Source organism: Saccostrea cucullata, unplaced genomic scaffold (genome assembly GCF_032062105.1).
Source record: "Saccostrea cucullata isolate Sc308-1 unplaced genomic scaffold, CSIRO_AGI_Scuc_v1 ctg5761, whole genome shotgun sequence".
Lineage (NCBI taxonomy): Eukaryota > Metazoa > Mollusca > Bivalvia > Ostreida > Ostreidae > Saccostrea > Saccostrea cuccullata.
In genome coordinates, this window is record NW_026925824.1 from 4420 (window position 1) to 27965 (window position 23546).

The 23546-nt window shown below is 35.3% G+C and overlaps 1 protein-coding gene across 1 annotated transcript; it reads left to right on the forward strand.

The window, feature by feature from the left end:
* Window positions 1-15246: 15246 nt before the first annotated feature.
* On the forward strand, window positions 15247-21836 carry LOC134269850 (surface protein-like). Its single transcript, XM_062752045.1, has 2 exons — window positions 15247-15316; window positions 20557-21836. Exons 1-2 carry the CDS (start codon window positions 15247-15249, stop codon window positions 21834-21836), a joined length of 1350 nt encoding a protein of 449 aa, XP_062608029.1.
* Window positions 21837-23546: the final 1710 nt, after the last annotated feature.

Genomic DNA, 23546 nt, shown 5'->3' on the forward strand with positions numbered 1-23546 from the left:
CATTGCTCGCGAGGAGCAATGAAACGTAAACAAAAGGCTACATGTATCTATAATTTCATAATAACGGAATCAAATATAAACAAACATAATGAAATAACTAAAGAACTTTACACTTCCTCCCATTTAAGTATTGACTTCAAAAAGAACCGACTATTAGAAAAAAAAATAACAGATGTTGTCTCCTAATCTCCAAATTTATACAAGTTAATAAACTCAAAAATAAGCATGAAAAAACATAATATCAGTTGACTAGATAATACATAGCACACAATAAAACATTCATCCTGTCTTGAAATAGTATAAACATGATAAGTTATCACATTTAAATTAAATATTTTACAGTTATTTACAAACTTTATATTTACATCCAATCACAAATCTCCGTTGACAAGTCTGACATTTACATGTTCATCATTGAAATGTTTTGGCACTTCACTCAAAATGTCGGTGGTTACCGACGCAAAGTCAATGTCCTCGGGGTTTAAATCCTCGGAATACACAATTTCCGAGTTCCGCGTAATTTCCTCTGTCCCGCAAGGATCACGTCTCACGGTACGGTTCATCACCAGGCAAATCGTGGTCTTTATTACAGAGCGATTATTATTATCGTCTGTTTCGGTCATCATCGTTTCGCCATCTCCGTCAGAATCAGTGTCACCGCACACAATCACTTGACGCGTATCGTTTCCGTCCTCCGATATAACGATCCGCAGTCTCGTCACGAACAGAGTCACCTTCTCTGAGTAAATCATCGATAAAATCGAAGTCCGTCGAATGCACTGAAATTTCCTCCACTTTCGGTTATTATCAACCAATCTATCCACTGTTCCACGCTGCGAATCACGGGTGTGTATAGAACACCAGGTTGATACGCCGTAGGACTTAGCTTTATATTTAGACATTTACGTGTCAAATTAAGTAGGTCTAGGTTGATTTTAAACCATTCTCATTTAATAAATCCAAAATTTTCAGTCAGAAAAAGTTAAACAAGACATTGATTGCACTGGTTGTAGGGGTGAAAAATTACTACGCTGACGCAAATGCGTCGAAGAGAATCTGGGGCTCTAAGCTGTTTGGACAAATACTACCAAAGAAGATTATAACAGAAGATGAATGCTGTGTGTGCATGGTTGCTGTTGTAATTAGTAGAACCCGGCTTTAACGAACTAATCTCTCCAGTCTTGGCAGCTGAAAAAGCGTCAGCAATTGTCGAACACCGTCCAGCAGGGACGAGAAATGCTAGCTGTTGTAAAAATCCCTCGGCTGACTTCTTCATAAAGTCTCATTCAGCTATGCATAGTCAGCGTCACTCTTCTGAAATAACCATATACAAGTTTACTAAATTAAATTTTCCTCGGTTCCATTTTTCCATTCCGTCTGTCCTCCGTCCATTGTCGTCATGTCACAGGAAACCTTGACAGGAAGGGAGCTGGTGCCGTAGAGATAAATGTCATAAACACCCGTACTGGTCTGCCCATCTGCACGAAGGTTCTAGCAATTTGAAGAAATATTTGAAAAGAAAATTATATTTAAATATTAAATGAAAGTGTTTGACGTAGTATGATTTATAAAATACTTCACGTTAAAGAAAAAGTTCGATAGATATTTAAATTGTACTTGTTTTAAGCTGTGGGAAAGGAACCAAAAAGTTCTATTATTTGTAAACTTTAAAATTAAAATTTGCTAGAATACAAACATAAGCATCACGCTTGCTACTAAGCTGTCGCGCGTCTGTCTTTTTTGTAGAACCGTATTTCCCCTCTATACAACCTCAAGGTAACAATTCACTTATCGATTTTTCTTCCCACCTCGTAGGCTTTTCTTGCATCTGGTTGAGGTTGTTCACAATCCTATCCAAGGTGGGGGTTAGAATACCAAGGTCCTCTTTAGACATGGGCTCTAGAAATTTATAGAGATCCTAATAACATCTAATGGGACTCTGTATCTCAGGCATGGTTAGTAAGGCATAGCCCAGTTCTGCAATTTTCCTCGGTTAGTTAGATCGTCCGTCCTCCGTCCATTGTCGTCATATCGCAGAAAACACTTACTGGAAGGGAGTTGGTTCCATAGGGGTAAATGTCGTATACTCCTGTTTAAGTTTGACCCATGGGGGTAAATGTCCTAGTCTCCTGTATAACTCTGACCCATAGGGAAGGATATGGTGATAACGAACAGTATTCAATATCAAAGTCCATAAAACAAAAAAAAGTAGGAGCAGAGCAACCACGGACCTCCGAAACATCAGAGGTGGGATTAGACGCCATGGAGGAGTGAGCATCTCCTGCTGTCAGGTCACACCCGCCGTGTGCTTCTTGTTATGATCAGATAATAACGGAAAAATTTGTTGTCAATTTAGAGTCGGCTGTTTCACATTTTACACAGGACTGTAAAAAATTTGATGAAAAATAAACCTGATTGAATCTTAATGACAAGGCATTTTTAAGGAAGAAGCATGTCTCTAGAATAAAACCTGAAAAGATTTTTGTGTAACTTTTCTTGTTTTCCTGTATTCGATAAAAGTTTCCAGTCACCCACAGGCTCTTTTTCATTGTACACAAGAACTGTTATGTTGAAAAATTTGAAATATAACACCATTAATCATGGCTTTATGGTCTCCATAATTTTGAACTATTTTAATGTGTAGTTGTACAAGTAAAAGTTTCATGATAATCTTTGATTTTTTTGGAAAAATGAATTTTTTACCCTATTTTTTCTCCCCTCAGAAATTCAGCATACTATTATAAATGGATACTTAGATCTTGTTATGGATAACAAAATGATAATTCCAACTAATTTTGATACTATAGGTATAATATTTAAAGAAACAACAATTAATTTTAAGACTTTATTCAAAAATTGGAAAATTATAGGGGTCTACAAAGCAGCCTGAGAGCGTTGCGGACACTACATTTTTTCTAATTTAATCTAAAATTTTATCATATGGCTTTATATTGAGAACTAAGCAATACAAAATAGTACTAATGTCTTAGTGTACCTTACAATGTCACCACTGATACCAGGAGAAAGTGTCTCTTGTAATAAAGAATCATAAAAAAATTGAGCTATAAATAACATGACTTTTCATTTTCAACTTCAATCTTATTCCAGTGGATATTTAGAAAATAAAGCTTGTTAAATGTTTGCATTTGATGAAAAAGCAATAAGTATAAAGGTTATAGCCATTTTGATACAGATGAAATAGAAATCAAAGTTAATACATTCCTGAAATACATATATTTTTAGACTTTTGAAGATATATCTTATCATCATGATCATGAAATATAAGTTATAAGCATACAATAATTTCTTATTTAGGAACATTGTAAAAGCTATTAAAGAACAGTAAATAAAGAAAATGCATTAAAGAAACTGTTTCAACAATAAACATATGTACAGAACTCCATGGCTAATAAGTCGCTGACGATCTAATGAAGTTTTCAAGTCACTGAAACACATAAAACTTTCTGTCATTTGTGCTGTCCTCAGCAAGGCTTGGATTCTTTAAAATATGAGTTATAGATTGTTTGGATTCCCATGATGTATCAGGATTATCTTGCCATTTGAATCTGTTATTCTTAAGCTGTACCATATACGATAGATGCAACTCTTCATTATCAGCTTCCAGTATCTTTATTCTTTAATGTGTAAATAGATCTGTATGTTAGCTGAAGTGTTATACTTGACTCCTATCCAACGATTATATTTTGGACGATATTACATTGTAAATTAGTTTGCATCTTCTTGTTTCTTTTCCCAGACGCTTCAGTTCAGAATTTCATCAATTACGTAACAGTGTTAAGTAGAGATTCATTGTACATCAAATGGTTTGAGAAGCAATGAAAGCTTTCAAGAACAGCAGCGGAATGGTCAGCATGTGTAACGCTCAGCCAAAATTGTTATCGCCAGGGTTAGGGTTAGGGTTATACGCGCCCATTAAGTGATCAAAGATCTTCCCATTGATTTCATCATTTACAACCTTCATTTTATTCTGTTTGTTGAATAAAAAGTCAGTTAGGTCATTTAACATTAAAACATTACTTGAAAAATGCTGACCCGGGATCTTGACACATCTTAAGCCTATGTCGATCATAATCTTTATTTTAAAATGAAATGTTTAAAAGTCAAGCAGACCAGAATTTAAATATTTTAATATTGTTTCACAGAGATGTTGTTATGTGCAAATGAAGAAATAAATTCCATAATTAATAAATATTTTATCGGCGATTAAAAATTTCACTTAATTCTTATAGTTTATTTCATGATCCTAGAGCCAGGAGCTTCAATTTAAAGTGTTGATTACGCATGGTCTCTTGAAGATATATTATCGAACGAAAGAAATTATATAACATAATATATTATTTCTTTCCGCTTTTTAAATTTAAGCAAACCACGTCAGACAAGCTTTTTAGGAAAGCTAATACTTGCAGATATTGTATTTAATCAAAGTACTGAAAGTACTGATAGACGGAGGCTTGGAATGAACATGATTTGTTGTCTCTTTGGGAATTTTTTATTCATATTCTGACCCCAACATTTGCCTAAAGGTAGTTGGCCATATCTTTTGAACATTAGATACCAGGACATTTATACTTCATATTTGTATTTTTGTGGAAAGACCTTTCATTAGATATTAACAAGCTTGACCTTTTGACCTTGACCTACGAGATTCCATACTTATGAAAAAACTTTAACCTTGGCCATAAGTTTTGAATGGTAAGGGATAAATAGTGCTTTTTATACGTACATATGTAATCCTTGTAAGAAGACCCAGAACTTTGACCTTTTGACCTTGGAGTTTGACCTACTTTTATAAAGCAAATCTTGACCATAACTTGAAAAAGTTTTGGGTTAGTGCTTTCATACTTTATATATTTAATCCTTATGACAAGACCTTTCATTTTATAGCAAGACATTTGACTTTGGAGTTTGGCCTACTTTAAAAAAATATCATTTTTCATAACTTTTGAAGGGTTAGGGCTTCATACTTCACTTATGTATTCTTTGTGGGAAGACCTTTCATAGCATACCAACAATCATGACCTTTTGACCTTTACCTTGGAGATTTCCGTACTTATGGATTAACTTTAGCCTTAGCGTACTTTCATATTTCACAATTGTATTTCCAGTAAGAATACCATACTTTTGGTACCAATATATTAAATTTGTATCTTCGCTATATTGCCACACGGGGGGCCAGAGTGTTTCACAAATACATCTTCTTCATTTATTTATCGTGGTCTAATGTTTAATTATGTAATTTACTGAATTCCCATTTTTCATCAAAAGGACAAACCACTCTAATTGCAATAAACTATATTAATTTTAATTCTTTAGTGACTCATGGTAAGAGCTTCCTGAAATGTGAGAAAACCAAAAGTACTTTAGTATATCTAACTCTTCAGGACTAAAAGGAGCTGAGATACAAGCATTCAGATATATCAATGCATAGATCTAAACATGCACATTCAACTTTTGATTAACAATTCTGTTGTGTTGGGTAATGAACATGAAGAGGATGCAAATATTTCAAACATTATGAAAAATATTAAGCAGAACAAACGCCTGTTTGGTCCAGATCATGAAATGTACTAAGCTCTATAGCTTTTATTTTCCAGTGTGCATTAATCCTGACTTCCAAATTCTTACTTGACTGGTGATACCTTAAGAAAACATTTGCATCCAGGTGAAAGTTGACACGTACCGCAAAATGTGCCATCCCATTGTTTAAGTTTAATAAAGTGATTACAACGCCTTAATACTAGATCTCATGGATTCAACGATACCCTAATATCCAGTATTATATGTGATTTTACGGATAATACCCAATTTCGTGGAAAATCCTTCCCGTTTCAGAGGTGGATTTTTGACAGGGGAGTTCCAGGGTTGTACTGTATACTCTATATTCTTTCATATAAAAGGGAATAGTGAGTGGAAGAAACTTAACGTGTGAGAATCTATCTATTTAATACATAAGTTAGACGTAAAAATACATGTATTTTAATTTATTCTCGGAAAATGTTTTTTCTCTCTCTTTCTCTCTCTCTCTCCACTTGACAAAAAATAAAGGGGGCTTCCAACCCCGGAACCTACCCTCCTTTGGATCCACCAATGAACCGCTTACAAGCATTCACCCATCTTTGACACTTTTTCAATATCTCTCCAAGGTTTGGGAAACCTAATAAATTTAACTCCTTGCATATATTTTTTGCGGGCATACTTTGAGTTACTATTGCAGATTCCATGACAACAGTGTTTTAATGCATCCTTTTTTTGCACAGATTAGCCATAATATTACTTAATTAATTTACACCACAAAGTAAGATTCAAGCCACTGTTTTGGTCATGTAAACATAGAAACATGTGGGTCAGTTTGTCCCATCTAAATAGTTTGCAAAATCTTCTGAAATATGTGATAAGGAATTCTAAAAATAGATGCAGCAGAGATTCTGTACCTGTGCTATAAACAGATAAGACGCAGCTCTCTGCTGAGTCAGTGAGTGAACATTTAAAATATGTCAGTTTCAATTAAACAATGATGCAGATTTCTTTTACCTAGGTAATGTAGGGTATTAATGTGATAGGACCTTCGCAAACTAATTTAAAAGCCCTCAGGCGAGGTCAGATAATTATAGGTTCATGAGGAAAAAAAAAGAATTATGTATTGTTTTTGGAAAATATTGTGACCGAATTAGATTAATTGCATCAAAATCAGATGCAGAGAACTGCACTAGGTGATCTGTTTTGGTTTCCCCGACAATTTAAATTCTGTGTCAGCGAGAGTTTTTATCAGCCAATGAGCGTGTCAGCAGCAGACTCTATACATCACTGATCACCTGTCTGTATACAGCGCATATCTGATATCAGACAGGCAGGCCAGTTTATCAAAATTTAGCCTGGTTCCCTGTCCCTGTTTTGCTTCGTGTACTCCTGCCTTGGAAAGTATGAGTCTGGGGACCAGGCTAATCAAAGTTAACGTGATTTGCCGCTAGATGGCGATCGCAAATTCCCTTCCGCCTCAGATGAGCGGTACCAATAGAGCGGAGGCTAAGCCTCCGTCTAAAAATCGAGTTCTGAGACGAGGCATTAGCTGACAAATTTTCACATGTGCAATATTGTAGTGTGATGCAAACGTTTATGCGATGCATAAAAGGCGCACGCTTAATTCCTTCACAAATAATTCATCTGCTGTTACATTGTCAACAGCGTTTCCTCCTTTTTTGTAAAATAAGTACACCTGGGCGTAGATCAGCGATTTCCTTTTCTAACATATTTATATGAGCCGAACATTATAATTTCCCAACACTAATTCCAAAATAATTAACCGCTGCTGCGGATAAATTGAAGTCGGTATATTCACAGTGCTCTCCGATATATGATTGTAATCTATTAACATTGGAAGACCTCGCAATCAGGATAGACATCATAATGTTTTGAATTATATACTTTCACCAACAACTCTAGTTCTGTTCCACGATATAAGATCTGAATTCCTAGTCGAAGAACAACAAACATCCAACATACCGAGGAAAATAACTATCAAAAATTAAAATTCGCACTGTTCTATCTCAATTGAAAAGACATGAAGAGAATACAATTAAAATTACAACAGAATTTTTGTGTTTGCACGTTCACTGACAAGGATCTGTGAGGGAATGGTGAAAGTGATAAGAAGCCGCGCGCATATCTTAGCATCCCACGGCCGAGCCTATAAATCATACCAGTTTACAGAGAGATCTTCGAAAATTGCTTAACTCTCACGAATAAGAAATTTGGAGATTTAGGAACTTAATTGCTAAAACGCTTACTAGTCTTACAATGTTATTTTACAACAATTATTAGGAAAACACGCTGAAGTGGCTCAAACGACTTCACTGTTTTCCGTTTTTGTAAGCATTGTTTGACGCTGAAGAATGACACATGAATCGCTAATATGTTCAAAGACGTCCATGGATATTATACTAAAAACTGATGATAAAACATTACAAGAAACATATAAGCAATCTAATTAAGGTCTTCCGTCTTCACGGAAGACCTTATAGTGATTCTATTGTTTCTTATTATTATTATTATTATTCTTATTTTTTTGACTTTCTAATTTTGTGCACGCGATTTCTCGAAGACTACTGGATGAAATGACATGAAATTTTCAGGACAGATGTGTTGTAACATGAATTTACTATATCCGAGAGAAAATTTGGAAACTCACTTCCGGTGCCAAGTTACGGACAATTTTCTGAAATTAAAATGACACTTTGTCCACGATTAAACTCAAAAACGGTAGAAGATATCAAAGTGAAACTTTCGGGGATTATAGATCGTGATAGATACTAACCAGGACGCGACCTTTCGTTCGTCGTCAATACTTCCTGTCGTTAGGAGACGCGAATTAAAAAAATCGTATTTTCTAACTTTTCTGTTTTCAAATATTTTTCATTTATTTTTGGAATATTAATAGTGACCCTTCTATTGATGCTTACTATATAGGTTGTTTGAATATTGGTTAATCTGAACTCTAGATATTAATATTTGAAAATCTGAAGCGGGCTCAAGATGGCGGCTGTCTCTGTGAACTCCGCAATTTCGCGAGTAGGGGATTATGGAAGCAGCTTAGCGTTTGATTAAACCATTTTGACATAAGGATACATGAAATGTAAAAAACTACTTGGACTTTCACGTAGTAGTATGTTGCAATTCAGTGTCAAACTTAAAACTTAATTTCCGTTTCACTGCTTAAGTGTAATTGGGCTAGATGCGATATGTAATGTGTACAATGTTTTAAATATACTTTCTTAACGTCGAAATAAAATAAAGGCGATAAGAACGATTTTTTATTTAATTTCATTGAAGCTATCACACCTATTTAAAAGATCAGTCCAAAGAAAAGGCGCGAATATTTACTCGTGGCGTTTGGTGCGAAATTTTGAATAGTGGCCCGCCTTTTATAATTCTTAGACGGGTGTACTGTTGCAAATTTAGAGCAGTACTCCTAATAGCTTAATGGTTTGCGCGTTGGGAATAAAAGAGAAAAAAAAGCGCATTCACGTTGGCGACCTGGGTTTAATCCTCCTTGTGACCAATATTTTAAATCACTTTTCAGCTCGATTCTAAGGGTTTTTTTCTGAATCGGACGGAAGACCTCTCGTTGCTCGCAACGAGATCGTATCTAGTATTGCTATTATTTTTTTTTTACGAAAAAAACTTATCTGTGCCAATAATTCATCTGCACTTGTGTGTGTTTATTCTGCAATAATTTTAGAGGTATTGGTCATCGAAAAAATAAGGTCATGACTAGATGGTGCAACATAGAAGAACGCGAACATGAGTTATCGTTCATAATATGCGTACTACATCACTAGAGACCTATTCACTCGTACATGGAATATTCCACATGTGTTAAAATATACGGAAATAAAATAAATATGCTTTAATAATATTAATTCCATTGGTAATTTACATTTATTTCACATTTAATTTACAATGATGATATTATATATTAATTCGTATGCGTAGAAGTGGACATGCCAGTATATATATAAACAATTTATCAAATTAAATTAATCATCAAACATGGATAAATTATCGTGAGACAGAGGTTCTGGTGTTAGGGCGGGGCTCTATTCTTTATATAGTGAAAATGCATTTATTCTTTGAAAATCTCCTCTGCTTCTGTATATTGAATAAACTAACTAAGCACAAAGTTATGATAACCAAGATAGCTTTTTTTTTTAAATTGTGAATTTTATGGCCCCAGGATCGGGGGTGGTTACATTGTCTGAAAATAAATTATGCTTTGAAATCTGCTCTTTGGTATTAATCAACCATTTTATGATTAAATTTGCAACATTTTGAATTATGTGGCCCATAGGTCAGTGGGTGAGGTGCACACCTGGTTATAAAGTGGAAGTGCATTTTTTTCGTTTTTACTCTGATCTACGTCTTGGTATCAAGTAAATAGAGTAAGCATGCCAAGTTTATAATCATGATAAGCAATGGTGCCTCTTTCAAAATTGTATATTGTAAATTTCATGGCCTCTGGTTTAAAAAACGAATCAAATTTAATTGTTTGAAAGTTGTTACACAATACTCAGGTGACATATGATGTCCAGTGGGCCTCTTGTTATGGTTGGTGTTCCTTCATCTGTGCATGATTGGTGTTCCATCCTCTGTGATGATTTCTTCAAATGTCCTCTTGTCGGAGACGGTGAAACATTGTGTTACAGAAGATTGAAGAATATACGAGTTTAGGTCAAAGTGAGGACAAGAATATCCGAGTCTAGGTCAAAGTGAGGACAATCTGTATATGCTTTGAGCTGGGAAATGGAAGAATATGCTGAGCATATGTTTACAGGGGAGGTGGGTTCCCTTCCAGTCTGGACAGCTACAGCACGGCAAGTCACTATCAGAGTCAACATTGAAATGCCTTTGACACTCTGTACTTTCAACTTTGAACTCCCCATTTGGTAACAGTTCAATAGAAGATTGAGGTAAATAACTGTTCATCGGAGGAATTCTACTAGTGTTGTGCTCCAAGAAGAACTTTGGTTTATTCTTAAAAAAGGAAGGAATGTCCGTTGAATATATTCGGTATTCTCTCATACTTTGGACATCATACTGGACATACATGCATTGAGAATGGTAATCAAATTGTAAGCTAAAAAAATTCCAATACCACTGCATCACAAGGCTCAATAATGAAAGATTTTCACACAATTACTTTTGTAACTGGTTAAGGAAAGCACATAGTTATAAAAACAATTTATCGGTGAATCTGAGATGGCCCTCGTTTTCTTAATAGATGATTTTTTTGCTTTTGTTTCCTATACGTTCTAAACAGGCTTGGAATCAATTACTTTGAAATGTAATTAATTACTTTCATATACATTGATAATTTTGTCAATTACTTGCAATTATAATTACATTGATTTTTTCAAATTAATGTAATGAATTACTTTCAATTACTTTGACTTATGTTATTAAATACATTTCAATACGTGAGTTTTATTTTTTAAAAAAATCTCGTGAATAAATATATGTATAAAACAGCACTGAGATATACAAGGCTTTATGAACTGAAATGTTTTACAGTTTTGAGTTCATTTTAATCATCAAAAGATTTTTGAAAACTGTGTCACTCAGAAGACGTCTTTCTGGTCTGAAAATTTTTCCAATGCTCTTGAATTCATGCTTGGTTCTGAATAAGATTTTTTCTATAATGAGCTTGTATTTAGAGTTTTTGTTCTTGGGTATGAGAGGGGTTCACACCTGGACAAAATTAGACCTTTACCTAATGTGCTGGGCGGTGTGACACACACTGTATAAACATATTAAACATTATGAGACATTAAATTATTGTACAAACACAAGCCCATGCTACACCAGTATACAAACTGTGTATCAGATTGAGTATAACAAACCGTTTTATACACTTTTATTTTTTAAAAAAAAAATAATATCAATAACTCAAAAAATATTAATGAAAATAAATCTGATTGTACACTGTGACATCTGTGAATAATATAAACCAAACGATGAAACTATATAAATTAAGACATAAATGACAATAAAATTATGATTTTACACATTCACAGCATAAGTTCACAATATTTACATATAAGTCAGTTACAATAGATTTCATTCATTTAATTTCACAATTCTCACGTTACGATTGCGAAAGTGTTCATTTCATTTAAAATGTCAGTTTCAAAATTCACCAGATCCACTTCATCTGGAATAACAGGTTTCTGAATGGGAGATTTCGGTATACCGAACTATTTCTGAATTACCGTCACTGTGATAGATGGTTTTCTTTGTCATTTTGAGAATGATGGTTTCTGTCACTGTTGTTGAGGAAAGGTCATTTTGCATCGAGTCCGAAATGCTAACACTGTTTTAGAGTTACTAGGTTCATTCAGATTTGAGTGCTCCTCCTCACTGCCATCTAAAATGTCCTCTAAAGACGCATTCACTTCGTCGTTGTTTGATGAGTTTAAAAGCTCATTTTCTACGTCGGACCCAATGGACCGCCAATCTTCGTCTTCGCTAATTGGGTCATTCTCTGTTGAGGGACGTGACGGAGAGTTCTCAGGAGTTATGTCCCCATACATGGAGCTGACGAAAACTGCCTTTTTAGCCTTATGTAATTCTTCCTGCGACATCTTCTGAACGCTCTTAAAAATGGTCGCTGGCATTAAGAACAGTTTACAATAAGTTGGTCTAAATGGTTTTCTCTAATGTGACGTTGTAAATTATACTTTCTTATAATATTTCTTCCACAAAATTCGCATAGCATTACTCTTAAAAGTTTTTCTAAGAATGGTTACAATAAGTAGCGTTTTGGAAATTTAACTTCAAGGCCCCTGCGTGTCAAGGTGGTAGTAAGCTGCAACTCCTGTTCCACTTTCTTTTATCCTTTTGAAGTTCGGTCGTTTCCGTATGGGGTGTCGAGACACTTGGGTCGGTCTGATTGGGAAGCGGCAAACTAAAAACGTCAGTGTCTTCTGGATCAGCATCATAATTAACACCTGATAAAGTTTTACTGCCGTGGTATCGTTTATGATTGTCTGAGTGAATAATAACGGGTTTCGAATTTTCCTAGTGTTTTATCTGGTATAATACATCTGATAGTCGTTTTGCAATAATCCATGATCCAGTCCATTTTCTAGCCAATTTTTGTTTCCTTCCTTTAACAATTTTCGGTTGACTACGGCGCGCTAAATCTCCAATTTCATATGTTACTTCTCGTATATTTCTGTCAAAATTTCGTTTCTGTCTCTCGGTATTAATTTTCATTGTTTCCCTCGCTAGTTGATGAATTTCTATTAATTTGTTTTTTAAGTTGCGCACATATTCTGCGTCACTGACTTCGGTATCACTGTTTGTTAGATCTTTTTCAGTCAAGAGATTCAGTATTAATTTTGCTTCTCTTCCAATTACCATCCTATGGGTGACATACCCGTAGTTTCGTGTGGCGAAGTATTGTATGCAAGTGCAATCTAATCTATATAACGATTCCAGTCCGTCTGATTTGAACATATGTATTTGGATAACATTTCTTTTATCGTTCGATTTAGTCGCTCAACCTTTCCATTTGATTGTGGGTAATATGGGGTTGTCCGGGTTTTATAAATCTGGAATACCCGACACAAGCCTTGGAATAAGTTATTCTCAAATTGTCTCCCTTGATCCGAATGAATTTCACATGGGCACTCCTAACGTTTAATCCAGCCCTTAAAAATCACTTCAAAAAGGTAATAATAAAAAACAGTAAAAATATTCACTTGAGCTTTTACATCTGATTAAAGTAAAACATGTACTGACAAAGTGACAATCAACTCTACCTTAAGAATACTTATATTTAAAGAAATTATTCAATGATTTAAAAAGTTTACAATCTAAATGAATTATAAGATCATAAGCAAAACATTTCATACCCATGTCTTTAATCAGTTATAATAATAATAAACAAAATCATTATCAGTACCTAGTAATAAACTATAAAACTTAAGTATAACTTCAAATTTATAATTTAGTCAAAATATATTGTTGGAATGTTTACACTAGCAAAAATACTGTTTTTACTTTTTGGAATGACCATATAAGGATATGTTCACTTGACTAGATTACAAAATCTATACATTAGACCATAAACATGACACTTCATAAAAATGTATACTATGTAAAAGTACATATACTAAAACTACTAAAAAATTAAATTACTAATAACTACCTCCATAACTTTTTGTAAGAAGAAAATCACACAGAACACTTTTAAATCAAGTTAAATAATAAAAATACAATATGAACTTGTGATGAGTACAGATATAGAAAACAGCAATGATAATCACTGGTTGAATGAGCATTTAATATGAGGTAGCTATGAACAGAGTGTTTGTCTTTGTAAAGATTGTTGGCATGCTAAAAACCATATTTGGTAATACATAAGGATAATAAGGTATCAAAAATATGTACAAACAACAATACCAATTCAAAAACTGTAATACTGAAAAATAGTACTAAAACTGTATAATAGCATAAAAACTAATAGCTATTTTGTTTATGTTCTGTAATAAAAAAAAAGTCCTACAAAAACATGAACAACAAACATTTAAAACAAGTTAAGTGAACTTGTGCTGAGTACACATATGGAAAACAACAATGAGATTCAATGATTGAATGGACATTAAATATGAGGTAGCTTTAAACAGAGATTTCCTTAATATTATAAGGTAATAAAAAGGTAAGACCCCAAATAAATATACTCCAGTTTGTTGTCTCCAGAGGAAATATAAAATAGGGTATGTAGGTAAGGTAGGTATAGGTACATGAATGTACCAAAAAAATTATTTGGAGGTATTTATAATAATTAGTTTCACATTTTACAACTTTGAAAATGAGAATTTTTTAAGGATCAGGAATAAAATGTTGGTAAATCTGGGAACAGGAAACGGAAGCATTTTTATTGTTTGAGGCTTATTACACATTTTGTTGGAAATTACTTTACATTTACATTGTCAGTATCCAAAGCGTTCGGGTGGTCTTCTAAGTCTTTGCCCCCTCCTTAATGGTACTTGCTGTTGCCTCCTTCTGCGTTGAGGGTTCCTTCTTTTCCGTTGAAATATTTTTTGGAATAGAGTTTTTGCAAGACGAAATATGAAGCGATGAATTTCCCTGTGGTAGTTCTGATATATAAATCCAAGATAAGCCAAAAGCACACCTAAAATGTTGTACAAGTTTCTTTTGTCAGTTCATAATTTAAACACCAGTTTCTTGAATAGAATAGAATTTTTCTTCTGTTTCTGAGAGAGATTGTTGGATTTGATAGTTTGGTGATCGATATGGCATGTTTTGGGGTACATCTGCATGCACACCAATACTTCTTTGAAGTCGTCTGGTTTTTTTTTTTTTTTTTTTTTGCAGTGTATGATCAAAATGAAACATGTGAAAATGATCCATGAAAGTGTGGAAAATAATGATAAAACTGCAAGCAAATATTAATGAAAATAAGTTTAACTTGACACTGAAGCAATAGAATCATAGTCATTTTCATTTACAGTATACTCACTAAAGGTATTTAAAGCAAATGAGGAAAAATTATTACTTTGATTTTGAACTATATCTTGTTGGATCTTTTTTTTCTTCTTTTTAATGTGTCTGTACACAAGAATACTTACTAAATAATTATAAAAACACTAAATCACTAAAGTTTTGTATATTGATGAGGATGTAAATGATGGCTTACTGATGATGATGTTAATATTGGATGATGATGATGATGGTAATGATGAAGGCGGAGGTGGTGGCGAGCTGGAGAATGGAGGTGCTGTTTCTCCATTTGCCCAGTGCTGAAAAAAATTGCTAACCCTTATAAAATGGACATTATAAGATATCCAGTAAATCATATTGCAATTTCTCTAAAAATAATGAAACCAAATTTAAATCTACTTGTCAGGATAGCTGATGCACACTAACACTTTATCATCTATTTTAAACATTTATATAGTTATTTATCATAATATATATGTCATGTGTTGACAATTCATATAAATGATATGTCAAGGAGTAAATAAGATGATAAGAATTTTCATAAAACTTATTCAAATATTTATCTGTGAAATGTAATTGTCCTCTGCAATGACAAATTTATTTTCATGGTAGATACACATAAACATGTAGGTCATGGTCTAGCTCTGGATGTGCAGATGTTTAATTTAGCAACTATTCATCTTTAAAAGATAAACTCAATGCTTCTTCTGATAACACTATGTGAGGTTTATTCAATGTTTTAATTGATAAGATATCCTAGTTATTACTCGTCTTAAGTTTAAATGTATAGAGAGGGACTACTGTAATCGGATTCATGTAATGTCATTGAGCTATCTCTTATACATATGTAGAGAGTGACAACATGCAAAGGGATACTTACAAAGGGAATTCCATTTAAGTACATATCAATGCTACTTCTCACGTTTAGGTTTTCTTTAGTAGATGAACATGTGTAATCCGTTGATTCAATAACTAGCAGTTGAACTTTTGAACATGTAAGGTCAAGCTTTGCATCATCGTAAAGTCTTGGAAATCTTCGTCGCTCAAACATCCACTGTAAATCCCATATCTAGCCCACATACAACTCCCCGTTTCTTTACATACTTGGTTTAATCTGTATTCTTTTGATGAAAGCACAAAAAACATTGCATAGAACTGATAGAACAAGCATTACGCTTGTAAATCTTGCCATTTTTCTGTAAACGTAAACAACACTGAAGAGACGCGAAGGAACGGCGGGAAACTAAATTATTAACTCGTACCATTTATAAGTCGATGCAGTCTCTTAAGAAATATGAGATATTATACAATTATGGACTCTTTTGGTGTTGAATATGGTTTGCTATTCACCAGAAAAATATTCATAGTGACCGAGGCGAAGCCGAGGTCAATATGGATTTTTCTGGTGAATAACAAACCATATTCAACACCAAAAGAGTCCATAATTGTTTTATTATATAGTCGGGATTTGAATAGATAATATATTAAAGGCTTTTTGACGACACCATTTTCATTTGCGATCTTCCTTTGTTGAAAATAAAAAATGTCTCCAGATTACTGTTTGTAACCTCCGTGTTTTCCTTTCCGAGTTTCGCAATGTGTAAGACGTCCAAATATTAAAAAAATATCCTAAAATAGGTTTGAATAATTGTTCTCCTGCTTAGATACGTAGCTCATTGCGGCTACTGTTTACAACGTTGTTTGATGTTTTGATTTTGACGTCACAATGCCGTTGCACGTGCATTGACCCTCCAGTGAATACGGCTTAAAATCCGGTGAATATGTAGTGTTATGAACTGTTTGCGTTTGTATAGATTATATAGGGATTATAAATAGACTATATGATATTATATTTTAACTCATATTATATTAATTATTAACGTTTTTAGCATCATTATGTTTCAGATAATAAATATGTACTTCACTCTATTATTATCTTTTCTTCCTTTTATTATTCCTTCATTTAAGTTTCTTTTTCAGTAAGCACAAATTTTAACTCCTATTGTATCAAATTCCTTGTTGTATGTACTATAAATATCAAATGATGTAATTGTGTCATTTTGTGATGGCTTCAACTTCATGTTTTGAATATTTTAATTTCAAATTTTCACTTGATTAAATGAAGAAAAAAATTTCGTTGGTATTGAAGATACAGAATAGGACGACTGTGGGAAAATATGTCAGGGTTTTGTAAGAAGTTTACGTATGTCAAAGTCCTCTTTGTGTTTAATATAAATATAAAATGATGTAATTTAATCATTATAGGATAATTTCAACTTTATCTTTTATTCACTTTAATTTGAAATTTCCCCTTAATTAAATATAGAACATCAGTATGTGATATGTTTCAATATTTACACGTAATTATAAAATAACCCTAGATTTATTAACGATAACTTTGTGTTAGTTGATAAGTAATATACATGTATGTTGGAAGATTTGATTTTCAAAAGAAATGATGATAGACATGAGTGTTATTAATTTAATCAGAATAAAGAGAGGCAGTCCTAAGTGACGTTACATTTATGAAAAATAAAGACAGGTTGGTGTAGGATGTGGTCAGAACAATGAGTGATAGAACAGTTTATTATAAAGCAGAAGAGATGATCTGAGCAAATCACTTACAACATGGCATTCCACTTCGAAACTAAAACCGTAAAGGACAACTTAAATAATGCTAATGGCTTGCTCTTGTTCGGAGCAAACAAGTGCATTTCCATCATGCTCTACATTGGAGAGCACTGGATACATATACAAGGTAATTAATACTTAGTATATTTTATTGATTTATATAAGGGGACGACCATTTAATTCTGAGGGGGGCGGGGGGTGGGTGGCAAATTTTTTTGAGACAGATTATTTATTTTAATGCCTGTCAAGGACAGATTATTTATTTTCAAGATTATCGAGGACAGATTATTTATTTTCTTCTCTTGTCTTAGGGTACCTTGATCGATTAATTCTAAAAGACTAATCATTTATATACCATAGGCGGATTCACGATGGGGATGTGTATAACTTCCTTCAGGCAAGAGGTCTGGGGCAGCCTTAAGGCCCCCAGTGGGTCCTGGGCGAAGCACTGGTGGAGGCCAAGGGAGGGAAATTCCCCCGAAGCTCTTGGGTTTTCGGGTATTTTAAGAATAAAACCAGGACAATTATAGTCATTAGTGGAATTGGTTATTATGTAGCAAAGTATGACATGAATACTAGTCATATCATACTTTGAATGAAGGGGGACCAGGGGGCGAAGCCCCCTGAAGCTCCTGGGTTTTTGTGTGTTCTAAGAGTAAAACCAGGCACAAAAATATTGGTATTGTACTAAAGTATGGCAGCATTAATATAATTCATATCAAACTTTGAAATTTTAGGGGAGGGGTCATACATATGTATGCCTTCCTTCAATCCGCCACTGTATACTTTGTATTAATTTATCGGTAAGTATAATTCTTTGAAAAGAAAATTTATCTTTTGTGGTGTTTAAAGTAGGTCTATACTCGCACTACGTCATTTACGAATAGTAAAACCGGAACCGCGCTTCCTTTTTCCGAGATGAGAGTTTTTAACTATATTGGTTTGACTTTTACTTAGCGTTTTAAATATCCGGTAACGATTTTGCTCGAAGTCGGTCGCGTCAACAAACACATATTCTACAGTTTAAGGATAAATTATTTAAAAAGAAAAGGCTGGGAACAACTTTCGGTTGACAGAAATAATTAGGTTATAAAACGATATTTCTGTGAATGATGCATGTTTTATATGCTGCGTCGAAAACACGGACCATATACATGCTACATCAGAACATGTATCAAACTATCGAGGCGACTATTGTCGGCGGCCAAGTTGAAGCTAATAGTGATATCACAATTCGGAAGAAAAGTAATGATTAAGATTTGACTTAGAAAATTTATAGATTTTACTAATCAAACATTACAAAATTTACTTTAAATAATAATTGCATAAAACACATACTCCCCTCCCCCAAACTGCTTACCCACGAATCCCAATGCAAAATTATCTTTTGAATAAGTAAATGACAAAAGTTGATTCACTTGCAGCATACTTTGTTACTTTCTGTAACAAAATCATCCAGTTTCTGAGAATCAGTGAATTCCTTTCATTTTCATCGTCTCCAATTTAAAGACAAGTGTGTTTATTTATTTATTTTTTTTTTTTGAGTAAAATAAGATAAATTTTAGGGACAATAGGTTTTGGGTGTGTATAATTATTGTTTTAAATAATGTACAACCTTGTTAATACAACTATACACTCAAACATTAACAGTATTACAGAAATATGTAGCAATATATTACTTCTGGAAGAAAGAAAATAGGGGGGTCCCTTTAGTGTAGAGCTCATACCACGAAAAGTAATGCGTCAACATATATTTTTTTTAAGCTTATTATTTTTCTTAAATATAATTTAGTAAAGAATAATGCAAATTTACGCAGTTTGAGTCCATAATTTTTTTTAAATGACCGAGATTGTCCTGTGAAGCATATTTTCTCACATTAAATTTTGATACAATAGCCTAACAAAGTGCATCTATTTATAACAATTCATGCAAAACAATGATATTTTATTGTTTAATAACATGTTTCTTCTCTATTTTGGTATTAAAGTTGAATATTTAGACTTAAATTAATTTATATACAACAAAATCTAGGATAGGTAAAATTTCAGTCTTTTACATTTCGGGGTATAAACTCCGAAAGGCTTTGGGCGGAAAAGTGAACATGTTGACATATAATTTTTCTTGTGTCTGTCCATTGCTGGGATGTATGTCTATCTTATAAAAGCAGATTTTTAAGGATTGAGCCCATTTAGTGCCGAGTATAGAACTACCTTAAGAATATTGGCTTGTTATTAAAGTGATTCATCACATCTACTGAGTGCACATTGTCATGTTTATCAACTGACTACAAGTATCCAGTCTGGTTATCTGATTTTAAATATTATTTGGTTCTAAATTGGTGAGGGAAGCGAGCCAAAAAAATGCTGAATTGAAGATTCTGAGGTTAAATTACACGGAAATAAAAAGGTATTTTCACAATATTTAAATATCATAAGTCAAGGTCAGATTATTTATTTCTTTGCAGAGGAGGACAGATTATTTATTTTCAACATTATCAGGGACAGATTATTTATTTCCAAAATCTGCCAGGGCCCCCCCCCCCCCCCCCCTCAGAATAAAATAGTCGTACCCTAATTATGTACATTTTATCACAAATTATTTATATAATGATGTACATTTTGTTTGAAATATGCTAGTATTTACGTAGGAATTGAAATTTTTGTACTTAATTTCTCATAAAGATTTTCATGTCTGAAACAGACAACATACATGGGAAGTCTGTAACCATGGAGTTGAAGGATATAAAAGCCTTTTCGCCTATGTTAAACATCGTGGAAAGGATGCACGCCGCAGTTGAACGAAACAAAAAGATGTGGACGATGCCATCTGACATTAAAATGTATAAGGATCCAGTGTCGTCCAACTGGTGCGCTTCGTATAAGTCACATATGGCCGGGACACTCAAAAGAAGGAGACTGACCGGGCTAGGACTGGCCGGGACACTCAAGAGGAGACTGGCCGGGCTCTAACTGGCCGGGACACTCAAGAGGGGACTGACCGGGCTAGGACTGGCCGGGATACTCACAAGGAGGAGACTGACCGGGCTAGGACTGACCGGGACACTCAAGAGGAGACTGACCGGGCTAGGACTGGCCGGGACACTCAAGAGGAGACTGACCGGGCTAGGACTGGCCGGGACACTCAAGAGGAGACTGACCGGGCCCTAACTGACTTGGACACTCAAGAAGAGACTGGTCGGGCTCTAACTGGCCGGGACACTCAAGAGGAGACTGACCGGGCTCTAACTGACTGGGACTCTCAAGAGGAGACTGGCCGGGACACTCGAGAGGGGATTGACCGGGCTAGGACTGGCCGGGTTACTCAAGAGGAGACTTACCGGGCTAGGACTGGCCGGGACACGCAAGAGGAGCCTGACCGGGCTAAGACTGGCCGGGACACTCAAGAGGAGGAAACTGACTGGACTAGGACTGGCCGGAACACTCAAGAGGAGACCGACCGGGCTCTAACTGACTTGGACACTCAAGAGGAGACCGGCCCGGCTCTAACTGGCCGGGACGCTCAAGAGGAGAGTGACCGGGCTCTAACTGACTGGGACACTCAAGAGGAGACTGGCCGGGCTCTCACTGGCCGGGACACTCAAGAGGGGACTGACCGGGCTAGGACTGGCCGGGACACGCAAAAGGAGGAGACTGACCGGGCTAGGACTGACCGGGACACTCAAGTGGAGACTGACCGGGACACTCAAGAGGGGACTGACCGGGCTCTTACTGACTGGGACACTCAAGAGGAGACTGACCGGGCTAGGACTGGCCGGGACACGCAAGAGGAGACTGACTGGGCTAAGACTGGCCGGGACACTCACGAAGAGGAGAATGACCGGGCTAGGACTGTCCGGGACACGCAAGAGGAGACTGACCGGGCTCTAACTGACTGGGACACTCAAGAGGAGAATGATCGGGCTCTAACTGACTGTGACACTCAAGAGGAGATGGGCCGGGCTCTAACTGGCCGGGACACTCAAGAGGAGACTGACCGGGCTAGGACTGGCCGGGACACGCTAGAGGAGACTGACCGGGTTAGGACTGGCCGGGACACTCAAGAGGAGACTGGCCGGGACACTCAAGAGGAGCCTGACCGGGCTAGGACTGGCCGGGACACTCAAGAGGAGGAGACTGAGTGGACTAGGACTGGCCGGGAGTGAGAAGGGCCAGGAAGACAAACATGTAGTTTCAGTAAGTTTTATATTTATATCTTTGCATTCTCAGAAATACGATGTACACATTTTATACATATATATAATTTTTAATTTTTCTTTTTTTAAAGAAAGAAATTGTCATTTAAACAAACAATTGAAGTCTAAGAATGATTCTTGTTTCATCATTATTGTTAATTTTCAGCATTATTGTTAATTTATGAGTAAAGCATCTATTAGATAGTTGTTCGAATCTAACCCTCAAAAGTTCTGTGTTAGTTTTTATTACAATTTCTGAATAACACTCTCTTTTCTGTTTTCAGATCAGATTGACTACATGTTTGAAATAAAATTGAACACCAAATTTATTTTTTGATCTGAAGTGTTTTGATTTCATTGAAAAGGTAAACTTCTGTAAGGAGAAATCTTGTCTGAATTTGACCTGTAAAGATTTCCCTTTCTTATTTGTATGCTGGAATATCAAATAACTTGATTTTTCATAAATTTACAATAGAGAATACACAAAAAATGTTAATTCTGATATTTCAATTTTGCTGTGGACACTTTCATGTCATAAGGTATTTTTAGCTCACCTCAACGAAGTTGAAGGAGCTTATGTAATACCGTCGGTGTCGGCGTCCCAGGTTAAGGTTAAGTTTTTTGGAGCAGTTTTCTTTTTAAGTACTTCTATGTCCTATATTGATTAAACATGCATGGAAGATGGTTCTAGTGTGTTTCATTATACCAGTCAAAGTTTCAGATGCTGTAGTTTCAGCAAAGGAATGACCAGGTTAACATTTTTAATGCAGTTTTTGGTGTAGGTTTCAATTCCAAGTAACTATAAGCCCTATGTTGACCAAACTTGCATGGATGATACATCTAAGGATGCATACTTCCAGGCTTGCTTCGGATGCTGAATCTGACCTACATTTTACAGTTGGGTGAACAGGTTAAAGTTTTTGGTGCAGGTTTAATTTCCAAGTAACTATAAGCTCTATGTTGACCAAACTTGCATTGATGATACATCAATGGATGCATACTAACGGGCTTGCTTTGGATGCTGAATCTGACCTACATTTAACGGTTGAGTGAACAAGTTAAAGTTTTTGGTGAGTAGTATAGTCGACATATTGGGGGGGGGGGGTTAAACAATGAGCCTATTGTTTGGGAGAACAATGGAAAGAACAATGGGGATGACCGCAGGTTGACCTTTAGGAGCCATGACCGTGACAGAGAACAATGGAGCAAGGTCATGGATGACCGCGGGTTGACCTTTAGGACACATGACCGTGGCGGAGAACAATGAAGCAAGGTCAGGGCTGACCGCGGGTTGAACTGAAGGAGAACAATGGAGACAGGACAGGGAGGACCGCAGGTTGACCTAGAGGAGCCATGACCATGACGGAGAACAATGGAGCCAGCTCTGAGAGGACATCTGGTTGACCTGAAGGAGACAGCGGAGAATAATGGAACAAGGACGTGAGTGGTCTGGAGAAGTCACGTGGTAGGTTTGAGGATTTTTTTCCATGACGTATCATGGGTGAGTGTATATATTGGAGATGGAAATTTTCTCGTCATTTGAGAATCAAACGTGAGAGCGACAACATGTCAGATCTATATATACTCTACAGCGATATTTTGCAGTATATTGATGTAATTCAAGAGAGAAAAAGAAAGAGAACTTACCTCTCTGGTGTCCCTCCGCGTTTAAATGGTACC